General features: G+C 39.6%; 1 protein-coding gene across 2 annotated transcripts in view; it reads left to right on the top strand.

Annotated features, from left to right (window-relative positions):
• emp (epithelial membrane protein) overlaps positions 1-17673 on the top strand; it is an 88356-nt gene that overhangs the window by 50782 nt on the left and 19901 nt on the right. For both annotated transcript variants that reach the window (XM_022062195.2, XM_022062194.2), the window contains exons 2-3: positions 13776-13867; positions 17481-17641. In XM_022062195.2, the coding sequence (XP_021917887.2) occupies positions 13776-13867; positions 17481-17641 (253 nt within the window). The remainder of the gene's footprint in view (positions 1-13775; positions 13868-17480; positions 17642-17673) is intronic.

The raw sequence follows: 17673 nt of genomic DNA, 5'->3' as shown, positions 1-17673 counted from the left end.
TCGACCCCCCGGCCTTCTGTCCTGTTAGTTTGAAACCCATGTATAAAATTACAGTATATGCCTAGATTTATTCGTATTTCGTATGTAAACGTGTTCCTTCTAAATATCGACAAAGTAAATACGTAAAAATTCTGTTAAATCTTGGAAATCTGAATAAAATCGAACTGACCCAGATCCATAACCCTGGCGATGCTCTGAGTTACGAGTTTTGATACTGGACATATACAGGATGAGTCAGAAATATGTTTACAAACTTCGTGTTCGTGTTCCAGGATTTAAAAAAATGTTCCTATGAACATGGGGGCCACGAAGTATTAATTTTGGTATTTACGACTTTATATTCTTTAATGAAGCACTGAACATCGTCCATCGCGTTATCTAAAGGGCGTGGATCACGAAGGGAGAACTTTGAATTGACATCGAGTGATCGAGTTTTGAAATGTACCTCCATCTTCAGGGCTTAAAGATGGAACTGTTGAACCTAGAAATTCACATGGCGTCACAACTTTACCGGCGCGGGACAGAAAATATAATAATAATGGCGGAAATATACATTTGTTTCTTATGAACGCTGAAACGCTATTCAAATGCTGTCGGGATGAATTTCCGAAGAAATGACTCGCTCGATCCTGGAGTCTGTCGCTGGCCATGGTCGTCACACTCAGCGGTTTGCCGACATACCAGTGGCCGGATGCCAGACGTGAAATCGTGTGTGTTTGAACAGTCGTCTCAACTTGAATTCTGATTCACGTCTCGGAGAACCTTCTGAGTCACAAATTTCCCACTTATTTTGCAACCCATTTCTCTTTTTCCCAGTCAATGACTCACAATTGTTTGTAAAAGAACCATTTTCTTTCTTCTGTCGCTACTACACGAATTATTTTATTATTATTTAGTGTTCTGTCTGACGACAGGTCCATATGAACAGGATCCTTCCATCCTTTTCTCTTCTCGGACTGGGACCTGTTCATATACGTTCTTGGCAGATGATCCAGAAGTGGTTTGCCATTGCCTTCTTCTGTGTGTGAATGGAGTAATTGTTGGGATGCCACGGAGGAAAACCCCGTGTTGCCTAGACCACGGCCTTGCCCAACACAAGTTATAAATTCGGGCACCGCCGGGAATCGAACCCGAGACCCCCAGGATTACAAGGCCAGCTTTCTAACCGCTAGACCACCGTGGCATACTACACGATTACAGTAAATGAATTGTATTACAGTTTGTATGCTGTTTTATTACTGCTCTTAAAACAGTGCACAAACATCCATTTCTTAATCAGAACTCGAAACCTTGATTTTACTGGACTGACAATCCAAGGAACAAGATCACTTTTGGTAACGTAAATTACCACGACACCTGTCACCTGAAAAGTACATCAGACAGTAAAAAGCAACGACACATCTTTAACGACGCTGTAAACAGATAAGACTGATGGCTTCGCTGAAAATTCTCAGGTTACGTTGGAAAGGATCGGCGAAAAGTAACTTCATTACCCGTTCTAAGATGCTATCCCATCGTTTAACTGGAGAGACTGAGGAATACCTCGACACACACGTAAGTACGCGGTCTGTCTACTGTCGAGTTTCGAAATGGTGACCTTCAGAGTACGAATCAGGGGGGTTTAACTACTATAATGCGATGTTCGATGAAGCAAGATGGCTTTTGAAGTAATAATTCAGAATTGAGCTTATTCATATGTAAAGTGCAGTTTAAAGACGCTTTAAATTGACGTCAGGAAGTAATTTCCGTTCCTGGCAGCTGATGTTGTAACGCTGTCCTGAGCTCCTTTTGGGTTCTACCGTATCCTGTCCTGGATAAAGCCAGGATATTACCTTAAAAATCCCCATGACCCATATTCTTAATTACTGTTTATAATCACGCTCTATCGATTAATGCTCTGTGTGGATTGGCATGTGACTGAAATATCTTCTTCGTCAATGATCGGACGGGTCTTTCCTCTACCACTTTCCAGGGCGAGCCCGTAAACCTCTTTAATATCGTAATTCAACCGTGAAGGCGGAGGTAGCATGTTCTTCCGTAACGTTTTGCTACGCACCGGCAGAACTATTTTTCGCAGCGTACCAGAAGCCTGTTGGAAACCACTTGCTGGACTCTGGGCTGTGAGAGACCAGATTAAGTAGTCAGGTCAGCCGAAGGTCTTCTCAAGGGCAACCCAACCGGTCAACTTGTCTGTAAATTGAGCCAAATATGTCCAGACCTTGAAAGGCTGAATTCAAACCTTGTTATATTATAGTCAGGTGTTTGGCCGATAAACCGACTTGAATGAGGAGTTTCGTCCTCGGTTTCTGCGCGGGAAACTGACTTTTGTACGTCCTCCACGATCGGGGTTCCATTTCCGGAGGACGAGGACTTTACCTTTCGTCGTAAACGGCACTGAGTTCACCAACATACACCCAAGGTTCTTCCTCCCGGGTTAAGGCGGCCGGAGCGTAACGCTTCACTGCGTGGAGCCTAACTTCCAGGTCTGCGCCTCACGGGGAGAAAATTTCCAGCGGCTGATAAATGCTAGGATAGTAATTTAAAGAAGATATTCGGCCTTGTATTTTGGAGGTGCTGGATTCGAATACGGGCCATGTAATTCACAGTCCATGTTGAGGACTTATTTTCATCCGTTCGTCCTGTCGAATTCAGTGAGTCATCTTTAAATAGGCCACGATCGCCTTTCTCCTAAGACCTTACCTGTCTTAGAAACTCGGCCGGATAACATAGGCTCCGTCCTGATTTATTTTTTAAGGTTTACCATATTTTCATGTGTGCCATTACAGTATATGAGAGTAGACCGTGAAAACCAAATCAGGTTGCCATGACTGCAAAGTTACATAACCCTAGCCCTTGTCAAGGCATGTGGAAACAAGACGGTCATGTTGGATGCAACCATTGATGATGAGCTGACCTGTATTACGAATTATAATTACGAGCGATAAGATACTGCCTTTTTTTTCTAACTATTACGTGCGAGTAAGAAATTTCTTGTATTAATTCGCGGCACACCTGAGACCTCTTGCGGCAAAGTGCCCTAAACTGCCCGTTTCTTGCAGATTTTTCTTTTAATTTCGATAATTGCTCTCCTGCATCCATTTTTTTTTTGCCAAAAAGTTTTTTGAAAATTTGACTGCTTATTGTTACAAGTGTTTGCTTTTCAATTTGTTTATCTCGTTCTCTGGACCACCAAATTATTTATACGTTTCGATATCTCTACGTGCTCTATTAATTTACGTACGTGGCGCTGTGATCGCTCGTCCGTGGAGTCCTACAAAATGTCTGAAAAGATTAAGATAGGTCACACGCATGAGGAGGCCAAAGTCCTTCAAGGACTGTGGAGCCACTGATGATAATAAAGAAATCATTAAACTTGTTACATTGATACATCTTGATAGTTCGTTTCCTTTGAAAGCTACTTCTGTATTCATTATCAGAATTTCTCTTATGAAGTTGTTTCATTGTAAGGTTTAATTAAGATTAAATTAGGAAGAATAATATATGAATATCAGTACAGAATAAATGCGCTTTCATTTTCTTGGCAAAATGATTCCTAAGATGGTAAAGTTGCGTCATATTGTGATATAATAAGTATATATTAAATTTTGTCCCGTCTAATCACAATAATTCTTATTAAATATTAAAATATTACAATAATTAACATTTAAAATATTTAAAATATTAAATGATGTTCTTTATCGAAATATTCGATTTACATTAGACCATCATTTTTCATATTTCACGACATGTTTCAGTTCCTAAAAGAACCATCCTCAGGTGTATATTTCGATAAAGAACATCATTTAATATTTTAAATATTTTAAATGTTAATTATTGTAATATTTTAATATTTAATAAGAATTATTGTGATTAGACGGATAAAATTTAATATATACTTAATATATAATATATAAAATGATTCCTGTTTGCGTCGTCTATCCCTGGTTCGTATGTACCATATATTAAATACAAATTTTGGATAATCGGTTTCTTTCTGTGCGTAGGTGTTTTAAATTTCGGTGTTAAGTTTTTATTCATGAGTTGTTTTAATTTGTTGAGGCCGTAATGCAGTTACAGCTGAGAATAAAATTAATAACATGAAATAAGGGATTGCTTCCAAATTTCCATGAATTTATATTTGTTAAGGAATTCATATTTCGCAAACGTGTTGCAAGAACTGAGTTCCTCTGCTCTTTTGTGATTCAACTACTCGGTGATTAGTTTGTTGCCTATCGACCTTCTTGTTCTGGTGATAGTTCATGGTTGTGGCAAGATTCGAGGTGAGCGAAGTCAATGCCAGTTAAGTCACCTTAAGTTCTACGCATGCATTCCCTTTATATCCGGCTCTTACTTCATCGAAATTTGGCCAAGTAGAAATCCCGAGTCCTCGCACTTTGACTTATGACGACATGTTGTTTTCGCTTTATCGTCGCGATGTACGATGGAATGTCGGTCAGCACTTCTGTTACGTACCCGGGAGATCCCTGTTAAGATCTCACTTGGTGAGTTGGGTCTTCAGATTGAAGTATTTTTTGAAGTTTTCCTCTCTCTTTCTTCTCAGGAAAATGCTGAGATAATTTTTGAAGATATTCCAAGGCAAAATCCTTAAAATAGGTGACTAACATTCGTTTCCGAACTTATTAGTCAATAATTCTTACAGTAACTATGCAGAATAATCAACAATACAAAATAGGAACAAGTGAATAAGAAATGGAAAGTCATGTTTTGTTTGTGGACAGCAGAACAGTAGAAAAATTTCTCGACTGTACCTTGTGTGTGATTTTTGAAAGCACATAATAAATTGCAGTTAGCGTAACTTAAAATCTTAGATGTTAGCTTACCTGTGGAAACATTTCATTTACAATACGAAAACAAAGATATGGTTGAAAGTGCACATACAACAGAAAATTTGCAATTTTTTTAACTTCATACGTGTATTAAAGGATAAGTTTGCGACATCAGATACGCTCAAATAGAAGACCTTCCAGCGAACAGTTTCATATTCCAGAGAAAATTTTTATGTACGTATTAAGAGAAAGTCAGGGCAAGTCTGATGACTGATGATGTCCCGTTTGGAACGGAACTGGCCGACATGACGACGACGTTGATGTTATGGGACATATTTGAAAGAGAGTTATCTCATAAGATAGTGTAATTGCGTCATATTGTGAATATTATAACAATTATTTATTTTAATCCGTCTGAACACAATATTTAAAATTTCTTATAATTAAGATAATAAAATATCATTGATGTTCCATATCGATTGATCGATTTACATTTCGGAACATTTACACAACATGTTTCGGTTTTTATAAAACCATCATCAGGTGTAAAATATATCTAAGAACTTAAAACTCAATTATGATTTCTGTAGTTTTTTGGTGATGTTTCATTACGTTTGTTTTTCCATTTTTGGGCGAAGGTGTTAATTTTGTTTTAAATTCTCCGTTTTAGGTTTTGTTTGTTTCAAATACTTCGCTTTTCAAGTAGCCCCTTAAAAAGGAATCGGAAGCCGACAGATCGGTCGGGAGGGAAATTATTATAAGTTCAAAGCCGACTTTCGACTGTCGACCAGACTAACAGCGCAACAACCCAGAAGACAGAAATCTTCGTACTCTGATGACGGAGGCAGTATGTCCTCTGAAACGTCGGTTAACATCGACCAGACTAACAGCGCAACAACCCAGAAGACAGAAATCTTCATACTCATCGCCCTGATGACGGAGGCAGTATGACCTCTGAAACGTTGGTTAACATCGACCAGACTACACAGCGCAATAACCCAGAAGACAGAAATCTTGTTCATTGTTTGAAACAGTGAAATCAAAGGTTCCAAATTGTTGCACGCTGGTAATAATAGTTGCCCGGTTTCGTGACAGTATTAGCACAATCCTATTATGTTCGTGAGTGTGTTAACAACAGCAGGTCGAGAAATATTGCTCTGTTACAGAAGGTCGTGGTAACTTCGTGTTGTAATGTTTGTCGCTGTGTTTTCTGCGTGGTAGTTTTCATAGGAACAAAGAAGTTTTTATTTCATGTGCAATTTGAGTTGATTCAAATTAGAACGTTGTACGCGACTCTCATATTAATTTTGTTGTTGTAATTCATTTCCATGGGAAATTTTTGCACCTTTGTATGTATACAGAACATTTCGCTTTACAATGTTTCAGAAATCCCTAGAAATGCAATTGACAATGACTTCAGCTCTAAATTAAGGCTGGAGGTAGCTTGGGAAAGAGAATGCTTTCATGTACAAATTAATTCATATGGAAATGTTTGTCGTCACACAATTGATTAAAGTGTGCGTTATTCATATGACACTGTTGCACCACGAAACGTCTGAGGGATTTCTATGGCGACCTCAGCAAATCTTTGTCCTGGTACTGTTAAATTGTCTGCAATGTAGTCGTTCGGACAAACTGTGTAATTCAGTTGAGTTCAAGGAAGGCACGTTTACCTCAAACCACTGAATAATACAACGCACCGTTGACTGGCGATAAATGTAATTGGGGCGGACCTTTGTGGTTTCTGGTTTACAGACATTTTTCGTTGGCTGTGATATTTTAACAAGTAATTTCTTTTTTGAGAAGATGTTCGTATTCTGGCACGTTGCGCCGTGTATTCTGGTAGAAGTTTACCGACGTTTTGGCGGTGCTTGCTGCATCCATTGTCAGGGCGATCACCCTGAAAGAACCGCTGAAACGTCTGTAAACTTCTACCAGAATACACAGCGATGATCATCTTCACGGTCGCCTCCTTGAGAACCTGAAATCTCAATTACTTCTTACGTGTGAATTTATCGAATTTTCAGAAGTGTTTTGGAGTTTTACTGGAATTGGGTCATAGAGCCCCAAATAGTTTGGTCGGGAAGCCTGAGGGGAAGAGACCGCTGGGGAGACCTAGACGTAGATGGGAGGATAATCTCAGGCGGGATCTATGGGAGATAGGAGTTGAAGGAGACTGGATTTTGTTGGCCCAGGACAGGGTCCGGTGGAGGGCTTTGGTTAATTCGGTGATGAACCTTCGGGTTCCGTAAGCCATCTGGTTGGTTGGGTCCACTATTTGGGAAGCCTGAGGGGAAGAGACCTCTGGGGAGACCTAGACGTAGATGGGAGGATAATCTCAGGCGGGATCTATGGGAGATAGGAGTTGAAGGAGACTGGATTTTGTTGGCCCAGGACAGGGTCCGGTGGAGGGCTTTGGTTGGTTCGATGATGAATCTTTGGGTTCCGTAAGCCATCTAGTTAGTTAGTTAGTTAGATAGCCCTAAGTGGTAATTTATCTACGTAAAAAATTAAGTTTTATTCTGCAACGCCGCTAACACAAAAAACTTCTATTACACTTGATCTTTAATTGTAATATGCGTGCTTTTGAAGATAATGCTTCCCATTTGGTTTTCTTTGTCTCCGAGTTATTTAAAAGTGGTTTCCAAATTAAAATTCTGCAGGCATGTGTAATTTCCCCTCAACCGTTTCCACCTGCTGAGCGTTTTAAAGACAAGAATAAACGCAGGTTAGTATGGAATGCAAAATTCCTTATTCTGTGCTCAATTCAAATCTAATTCAATGTCGTAGACTCTCTCTTGACGAGAAAATAAATAAATATCCTACGGTTTACGAAACCCCGAAGTCGAAGTTCAATGTCTTTTTTTTTTTTGAAAGAACCGGCCACTAGACCCTTAAAAGAGCCAGACAAATTTATACCATGTTCATATCTGAATCCATATATTTTTATTAGAATTTTGTTTTCTGTTATGTTGGCTGCATTGCTATAATTGTCGAGGTATCTACCTGTTTTCATCTGTCTACAAATGTTTATCAAACATTCTTCTGTCGAGGCTGGCTCCATATGCCAATGAAATTATTGGGGATCACAGTGTGAGTTTCGTCGTAATAAATCTAAAACTGATCAAATTATCTCCATTCGCCAGATACTGGAGAAGAAGTGAAGACTATAGACTATAGACTTCAAGAAAGCCTGTGACTCAGTCAAACAAGAAGCTCTTTACAATATTTTTCTTGAATTTGGTGTACCTAAGAAGTCAGTCAGGCTAATTAACACGTGTTTAAGCATCGGAGACACATAACGGTTGACTGTGTTACCAGATTGGCGCTGCTCTCAGAGCGCGTATAACGGGAACTACTTTCTTCTAGCGAGTTGTTTGTCGTCGTGATATGGCCGATCGGTTGCAACAATTGTCCTTCGCCTAATGCAAGGTCTTCTGAATTAATAGATGCAGCGAAGTCAACTGGCTAATTATCATGACAAACTCAGTTTCCTGCCATTTTGTTATAAACTGGATTGTTCAGTGTCCTGTGAATCCGCTGCGAAATTTCCCAGTATAATAACAGATGTAATGTATTCGTGTAACAGATCAACAGTTGCCACAAATCTTTGGACGTACAATTATTACTAGTTACTGATTATAAAACTGAACATTGTTATTGTTACTCCACGGAACATGGTTCGAATCCCAGCTGTAATTATCCTTTCACCGCGATGTGTAGTGTAATTATGTGCCTCGTACATTCGTTCTCTCTTATGCAAACTCCTCGCATGCCCTCTATTGATATAACGTTTTTATATCACTTGAAACAGCGTCATTAAACTCAATAATGAACAGCCTCTTCCTCGCCATTGTGGGCCTTTGTCTCCTAGTTGCTCCTGGTTAAAGCGTGCTGCTGTCTGGCTGTTCAGAATGCCGCCGGCTGTTCCTTCTAGTCCTCCGTGTTTACTGATAACTTGTTGCGATATGTCCCACTTTCTTCTTTAGAGTTACAACACCGTACCTTTGTCACTTGTTAAGAAAACAATGGCAGACAAGAATTCTTTCGTTGTCCCATCTCGGAGTTGTATTTTTATTTTAACACCTTCACTTACACCATACCAGAATTTCATCCATTGTTTTAATAGTTAATAATCCTCACGTCGCTTCATTAGTCAAGGTCGTCAGAGGGCACGTCGAGCGAGTGAACATGGCGCATGGCGCAAAGCCACAGATGAGAAAAACCCTGCAAGGGGTAATCGTTTCTGGTCGGTGCGGGGGGGGGGATGTTTACTGCCTGGTCGACTAGAGGGCTGCTATTGGTGGGAAGTGTGATACGTCAGAGTTTTACTCTACTACACAGACTGAAAATATCAAGCAGTTACGAGTAGCGTGTAGTGAGCGCACTTTTATTGTGTTCTGCGGGTGTTGCGATAATATTCTAGATTAAATCGCTGTGCCGCTGTGAGGTAATCTTAAAGCTGTACCCATTAGAACACATGAAAGATTGTTATCTGTTGTTCGTTCAGTGGTTGTGGAACGAATGCTTTTAGGATGGGTCGTCACTCACCGCGAAATCTTGCGCATGCGCGTTTAACTAATTCCTAGCAGGGATTTTCTCCTGGTCTGCGGACTGTACGTTGATTGTCCTGTAATAACTTTGTAATTAATCGGCTGTTTTTTTTTTTTGAAAACTGAACATAAACTTTTAGTTTTTTTTCTACAAATGCCACATTTTCCAACGAGATGGCAGTGTGAGCTTCTGAAACGAGAGCAATACTACTTTATTCAAAGTAGGCCCGTGAGAATTTGATTGTGAGAAATGAAATAAGAAAGAATTTTGAAGAAAACATTTATAGAAGATCGAAGGAAATGATTTAAGAACGGAAAGGGAATTGGAAGGTCATGGAAAGAAACAATCTCGAATCCAACAGTTGACGTCACATCCGCTTTGTTCTCATTTGAATTCCAGAAGCGTACGGCGTGCGACACGCGATTGTCTCGTAATTGAAAATCGGTGTTTGAAAAAAACCCCGTTAAAAAGAACATTACTACCGGTAAAGTAAACTTCGCTTTGGGCTTCGTCATTGGCTGATAATTCTGTATAAATGTTTTAAATGGTGTTCGAAAGCTTTAGGATAATGAACCGCTGCTTTTGAGTTCAGGGATGAACAATCTCAGTATCAGTGTGGCTTTCTGACGTCATAGACCACAGCCAACGTCATTGACAAGTGCAATCATATTTTGTGCCACTTATAGGGTACGTGTTAGATGGTTCTGGGGTCCACAAAGATTTTGTCCGACGGATATCAAGAGTTCCCTAGGGATGAACCTTCCGGATCGTGAATGCCTGGAGCTTTCTCTTCACTCCGCTTATACTGTTTCATGTCATGGTTCCTAGTCAGGGCAATTACACCTTTATTAATACCAGACAAAAGAATTCGTCCTTCTCGACCAAATAATATTCGCTCAGCTAGGCAAGAAATTTCTCATCTTTTCTGTATTCCGAGGTTCATTACCGTGTTAACAAGAGCCAGCCACTAAAAACATGTTCTAAACCTGATGAATCCAGTCTACATCCTTGCGCGCTGTTCTTTTTTCAGTGTCATTTTAATGTTATCTTACGAATATGCCGACGTGTCCTTTGTCTCCTATCCTCAAAATTTCTGACTAAACGTTTGCATTTCTAATTTTACCCATGCGTGCTACGTGCCCCACCCATACCTAGCATATATACGTTTATGAACAATTATGTTACTCTAAATGATGTGGTCTGCAAAAATAGTTTTAAATTAAAATTATTTGGTTATTCCGTCAAATCACAATGTATTTAAAATAAGATAATTAAAATAATTAAAATATCATTCTGTTTTCCATATCGAATGATCGATTTACAATCGGAACAGTTACAACATGTTTCGGTTTTATTAAACCATCATCAGGTGTAAAATTATATTCAGTAATAAACCTTGATCGGATACGGTAATATTTCTGGATCACCTCCAGACACAACTGTGTTGTCTACTATTTCATCTCTGACCGATGTAAACATCAAAAGCATCACTTCAAACAATAAAGTTGATCCATTATATGAAAATATCTGGACACGACCTCCAAAAAAACTACACTACGAAAAAATTGTAATTGAGTTTTAAATTTAATATAATTTTACACCTGATGATGGTTTAATAAAACCGAAACATGTTGTAACTGTTCCAATTGTAAATCGATTATTCGATATGGAACACAGAATGATATTTTAATTATTTTAATTATCTTATTTTAAATACATTGTGATTTGACGGAATAACCAAATAATTTTAATTTAATTTAATAAATTACAATATGACGCAACTTATTTTTATTTGTAGTGTTCTGTCTGACGACAGGTCCATATGAACAGGATCCTTCCATCCTTTTCTCGGACTGGGACCTGTTCATATACGTTCTTGGCAGATGATCCAGAAGTGGTTTGCCATTGCCTTCTTCTGTGTGTGAATGGAGTAATTGTTGGGATGCCACGGAGGAAAACTCCGTGTTGCCTAGACCACGGCCTTGCCCAACACAAGTTATAAATTCGGGCACCGCCGGGAATCTAACCCGAGACCCCAGGATTACAAGGCTAGCCTTCTAACCGCTAGACCACCGTGGCACGATGACGCAACTACACTATCTTAAAAATAGTTTTGTTTGTTGGTGAATAACCTTATTGTATCGTTAAGGTTGACAGTCTGTCTGAAAAACCAACTTTATGATTATATCTCAGTGCTTATTAAAATACCACATTTTTAAATATATAATACAATATTTTAATAAACATTGAGACTATAATCATAAAACGCGTTGAGCAGACGGAATTTCGATGCGTCCCTTAAAACTAAAAAAAAGGACACTGTAACTTACGAGATACGCGGACTCAAATTTCGTTCTGAGATACCACCGGGTGGCCAGCACCTGAAGACATTTTCGCTGTCACATCCTTCAAGTCTCCACTATTTTCCCTCTGCGGTTTATATGTTTGTAGCACTGCGAAATAATCGACTAAGCCTATTTGGATAATCCTTTGTTAATTTTTAACCTAAGTCAGAAAATATTACAGAATCTTCCTTGAGCAGTTCAGCTGATGAATTTCTTATTATAGAAGCCGACACGTCGTCACTTTGACACAAGCCCACAGCTGGATCCAGTTCTCTGTAGTTCTCATCCTTACACCCGTGTCTCTGAGATGCAGTTTGCCCTTGTTAGCGATCTCTTCCGATCTCCTTTCCAATCCAGTCTTCAAAATGTCTTCTACTCGTTTCCTCCATCAGCGTCTCATTTCCCAGCTGCCAGTTGCGATGGTCCTCATATGGCCTCTGTTTTATTCATTATTCCATCATTCTTTGTTGCTTTCGACTCTACATATTCCTTTACAAGTGCGCGTTTGGAGGAACGTGGTGCGTAAGTGACATCCTCATCGTCGCAGGATGAAGTTACGTCACGCACGCGTTATCCTTGACGCGAGGAAGGTTCCTCACCTTCAACAGCCATGGCGTGTCGGGTCGCGAGCTCTAATGGCGTGCAGTTTAAGTCTTCGTGGTTATTGTTTTCCAATTCTGTGGGTCCTGTGTCTATAAATGCAAGGATAGACCCTGGCCCGGATTAAGTAACTTTACCCTATCTACTTATGACTACGTGGGGCAGAGTCTGTCTGTCAGAAATCCCGGTCTTTTACGGAATCAAAATATTTTAACAGCGTTAACAAGAACACACAGCAAGTTTCTGTCCTGAGACAGATGAATCCAGTCCACCTATTCCTAGCCGTTTCTTTAAGATTCATTTTAATATTATCCTTCCATGGACATCTCGGTCTTTAACTTGGTCTCTTTCCTTCAGATTTTTCGGCCAAGCTTCGTATCCTTTTTCCATCTCTCCCATGCGTTATGCTACATGCCCCGCCCATCGTATTTTCCTTGGCAGGTACACTTTATTCGCACTCCGACTTTCTTGGTACTCCAAGTGTCTGCTTTCCTATCAAAATTCTGTACCCATTTACTATTTCGCTGGCCTTGTAATCCTGGGGTCCCGGGTTCAATTCCCGGCGGTGCCCGAATTTATAACTTGTGTTGGGCAAGGCCGTGGTCTAGGCAACACGGAGTTTTCCTCCCTCCGGGGGCTTCTCCGGTTTCTCCGTGGCATCCCATTCACACACAGAAGAAGGCAATGGCAAACCACTTCTGGATCATCTGCCAAGAACGTATATTAACAGGTCCCAGTCCGAGAAAAGGATGGAAGGATCCTGTTCATATGGACCTGTCGTCAGACAGAACACTAAATAATAATAAGATGAGGTGGTCTAGCGGTTAGAACGCTGGCCTTGTAATCCTGGGGTCTCGGGTTCGATTCCCGGCGGTGCCCGAATTTATAACTTGTGTTGGGCAAGGCCGTGGTCTAGGCAACACGGAGTTTTCCTCCGGGGGCTTCCCCGGTTTCTCTGTGGCCTCCCAACAATTACTCCATTCACACACAGAAGAAGGCAATGGCAAACCACTTTTGGATCATCTGCCAAGAACGTGTATGAACAGGTCCCAGTCCGAGAAAAGGATGGAAGGATCCTGCTCATATGGACCTGTTTAATTACTGTATTCACAAACCCCTCCCTGTGTTAGCCAGTGGGAACAAGAATAATCTTGAAGATGACTGCATTCTACGATGTTGATATAATTTGACTCATTGATCATCACCACCCTGATGGTTGAGGCAGTATGCATCTCAGAGACATCTATGCGTTTATGTTATATCCCTTTAAGGGCTTAATCTTCGTAAGAATTCCACAAAAATGGTCTAATTTAGTAATTCACGAATCTGTTCATTTATTTACCAGCGCAATATCAAAAACCATGCGTTCATGACTTACGAAGACACTCCTCGTCTCTGTCAGTTATTATTAAATTGTTTTCAATTTTGATATCAGCCAGTATGGCAAATGAGTTAATAGAAGTCAAAGTTAGTGTTTTTGTTTTTGCAGGGTTTGTAATCGTGGTCGGGCTGGTGCTGATTCTATTAGGCGCCATCGTCACGGTGTACTTCTCCTCCTGGATTAACTCGATCATTGACAACGTAAGTTCTTTAAACAACAAATCGCATTGGAACTCCTGTTTATTCTGTGTTTGAAGTTACAAAAGTCGAGGTTGCATTTTCTTCAGTACCTCGTAATTAATAACGAGTTCGTTCAGAACAAAATGTGACTGACGTATGAGCAGTGTTAGAATTGGACCCACGCGAATGGACCTCAAGTGGTATCAAGTTGGGTTTCATCCATCCCGTGTCTGGTTTTGTAATCATCAAGGGCCAATTAAATGACTTTTTGAAGTCCAAATGCAACGTCACGCTATTTATATTTTTGTGTACTGGCTAAGTTGTATATAAGATAATTTATACGCTGTTGGTAAATTAATTCATCATGTGATTTCTTGACAAAGTCAGCACAAAATGTGCATTCTATGCAAACAACAAAAATTAAGAGCTCAGAATATTCGAATTCTGAAAGCGAAAGTGGACAACTTGTGTAAAATTCAAGTCGTTCTTATTATCTAGTATATTTGTCCGTGTATGCCTGAAAAGTAACAAAGCCTGACGGAGACGGAATTAGTATTGAATATTACCAGAATTTTAAAAAAAAATTAAACCAAATCCCAAAATAAAGACAAGAAATTTACAGTTTTCACAATTTTTTAAAATGTTAAAATGTTTGGAGTGTGTAAACGTATTAAGAAACTTCGCCGTAATTTTAAAAATCTCAGAACATTCCAAATTATCAGAAGGTCTTAAAATTCGGAAAAAAATTCTGAAGATTTTAATTTTTTTTAAAAAATCTAACATTTTCCAAAATTTTATAAATTTAATACTTTTTTTAAAGCTTTCGAGAATTCTAAGAATTTTTAAAACGCCTCAGTATTTTTAGAAACTTCCAAACATTTTGGAATTTTAAAAATCTCTAGAATTTTAAAAAAAATTAAAACATGTTCGAGATTTTAGAAATTTGTTTTTTAAATTATAAAGTCGTTTCGGAAATTCCGAATGTCCAAACAATATTTAAAAAAAATTACGAATATTTTAAAAATTTTAACAATTTAATACATTTCCGAATTTTAATAAATTCCTGATTTAAATTATCAAACTAAAAAAACATAAAATTTAAAAACAAATTCAGGTCTCAAGAGTTCTAAAGATTTTAGAAAATTCTAAAAATGAAGAACTCAAACGTTTCGTGAAGTGAAAGAAAAACATTTTTAATTTTTTATAAAATCTACGGAATATTTCAGAATTTTAAAAAATCTTAAAAAAATTAAAGAAATTGTATAAAGTATGTTAACCTAACCGGACCTTACCAATAATAAACTAAACTATACAAAACAAAACTGACCCGACCTAACCTAACCCTACTTCACCTCGCCTTAACCTAACTTAACCTAACACTCGAATAGAATCTAACTGAACCAAACGGAACAGAACCTAAGCTAACAGAATGTAACGTAACCTAAATTAATTTAAGCTGTCCTAACTTAACCTTTCCTTACCTAAACCTAACCTAGAATTAACCAACATTAACATTAATATGATCTAACCAATACCTAAGACGAAACTAGACGAAGCCTAACCCACCCCAATGCAACGGAACCTAACCTAACCTAACCTAACCTAACCTAACCTAACCTAACCTAACCTAACCTAACCTAACCTTAGCCAAAGTAGACAGACTCGGATGTTTTCTACAAGTCTCTCGAGTGTGACAAGCCACACACGTCGCCAGGTCGCCACGGTGTCTCGTGGTATCACTGCGGGCACTCTCTTATGTAATAACTCAGTCCGCACCGCAAAGGAAACACAATACTTCTCCATCACGAAGGTCAGTTTTTACCGCTAGGCTTTAAAGGGTTAAGTTACGTAAATGAGATATGTCGAGCCGGCAGGAAATTCAATATATCGCCGACAGATGGAAGAACCATAGAACATTTGATAAAAAATTGATATTAAAATTAATCTTACGCACACATTCGGTGGAAATTTGAAAAAGTACCAGAGTAAGATCGTGATGCAGGTTGAAAAGTGACCCTGATGAACCATCAGGTGTTTCACCGTTTTCCCCAACAGATGTCTCTTACAAACGGACATGTCTGTAATTACGCTAATGAAGAATTGTAATTTCTGTCACTGATCGCCGTGACGTGTAGGCAATAACGCCAACACCGGTGTGTGGCGTATGGCCTAATGAGGATTTACAAAGGCGTTTTAAGCCCTCAGCTCGATATTCAGCGAACCGAGACGCTCTGTTGCACTCCGCTGTGTTCCAGCCGCAGTTTAAGGACGATGTCCTCAAATTGATTTCTTTGTATGAATCGGGAAGGAAACTCTAGGCTATGCTCCAGCGTACGCAACAGTCTGATTCCAGCAATGTATTTATTTTCTCTGCGGATGTTCAGAGTGCTGCATTACCGACAGAAATAGAATGAAATAGAATGTAGCCGAGTGGTTATCACTCCTGGTTTGTATTTGTGAGGTGCCGGGTTCAAATCTCGTCCCGGACACCCGATGTCCTGACTGAGGTTCTATATGTGTCCTTAGTCTATGGAGGCAGATGTCGCTTCCTTACGTATCCTTTCCAGTTTATAAATCATTTTGTCTCCCGACGCTGTGTAGTCTGAGCTGGGAACAGCGTTTTGAAGTGATGCTAAGAGCAGTGGATGGAAGGTAGTTACAGGGAAAGACAGCGTAAAGCCGCGAGGGATTCAACGTCAACCGAAAACATCCGAGAAGCCTGGAAAATGTCACGTAATGAGTAATTGTACAGTTTAACCTGGGCCTAGTATTATTATGGTACTTAAGAAATGGACATTATCCTGAGCGGAGTTTGTAGCTTGGTTGAAAAAAAAATGCATACGATAATTTTAGGAATCCTTCCGGAAATGAACCACTTGGACGTATGTAATTCCAACTTGGACCAAAATATGTCAACTAAATTAAACTGGCTTAAGTGTATGTCCAGTGTTGGATTTAATGTTAAAATTGTAAGCGAAGTATAAGCAACTAGTAGCTTGTATCTTTAGGCTGGACCATTATACGGTCGAATGTAATTATTATTTATTTAGTGTTCTGTCTGACGACAGGTCCATATGAACAGGATCCTTCCATCCTTTTCTCGGACTGGGACCTGTTCATATACGTTCTTGGCAGATGATCCAGAAGTGGTTTGCCATTGCCTTCTTCTGTGTGTGAATGGAGTAATTGTTGGGATGCCACGGAGGAAAACTCCGTGTTGCCTAGACCACGGCCTTGCCCAACACAAGTTATAAATTCGGGCAACGCCGGGAATCGAACCCGAGACCCCCAGGATTACAAGGCCAGCGTTATAACCGCTAGACCACCTCATCTTATTATTATTTAGTGTTCTGTCTGACGACAGGTCCATATGAACAGGATCCTTCCATCCTTTTCTCGGACTGGGACCTGTTCATATACGTTCTTGGCAGATGATCCAGAAGTGGTTTGCCATTGCCTTCTTCTGTGTGTGAATGGAGTAATTGTTGGGATGCCACGGAGAAACCGGGGAAGCCCCTGGAGGAAAACTCCGTGTTGCCTAGACCACGGCCTAAGGACTTTTAATTACAGGTCTCTTGTATGCTGTATTGTGTATTTTATTTTCAACATTTGTTTTTTTCATAACTTTTTGCAGAAAATAATCCTGAGGAATGGCTCCCAGACGTTCGGATGGTGGCGGAAACCACCCGTGGAACCCGTCATCAGAATCTACGTGTACAATGTGACGAACCCCGAGGAATTTCTTTACGAGGGCAAGAAACCGATGCTGGACGAACTGGGGCCCTACGTTTACGAGTGAGTGTGCAGGGGGGCTACAAATATGGCGG

This window comes from Zootermopsis nevadensis, unplaced genomic scaffold, assembly GCF_977971745.1.
Source record: "Zootermopsis nevadensis isolate Lab colony 2312 unplaced genomic scaffold, Znev_1.0 Znev_ptg000030l, whole genome shotgun sequence".
Classification (NCBI taxonomy): domain Eukaryota; kingdom Metazoa; phylum Arthropoda; class Insecta; order Blattodea; family Termopsidae; genus Zootermopsis; species Zootermopsis nevadensis.
This window is presented reverse-complemented; position numbering and strand designations above follow the sequence as displayed.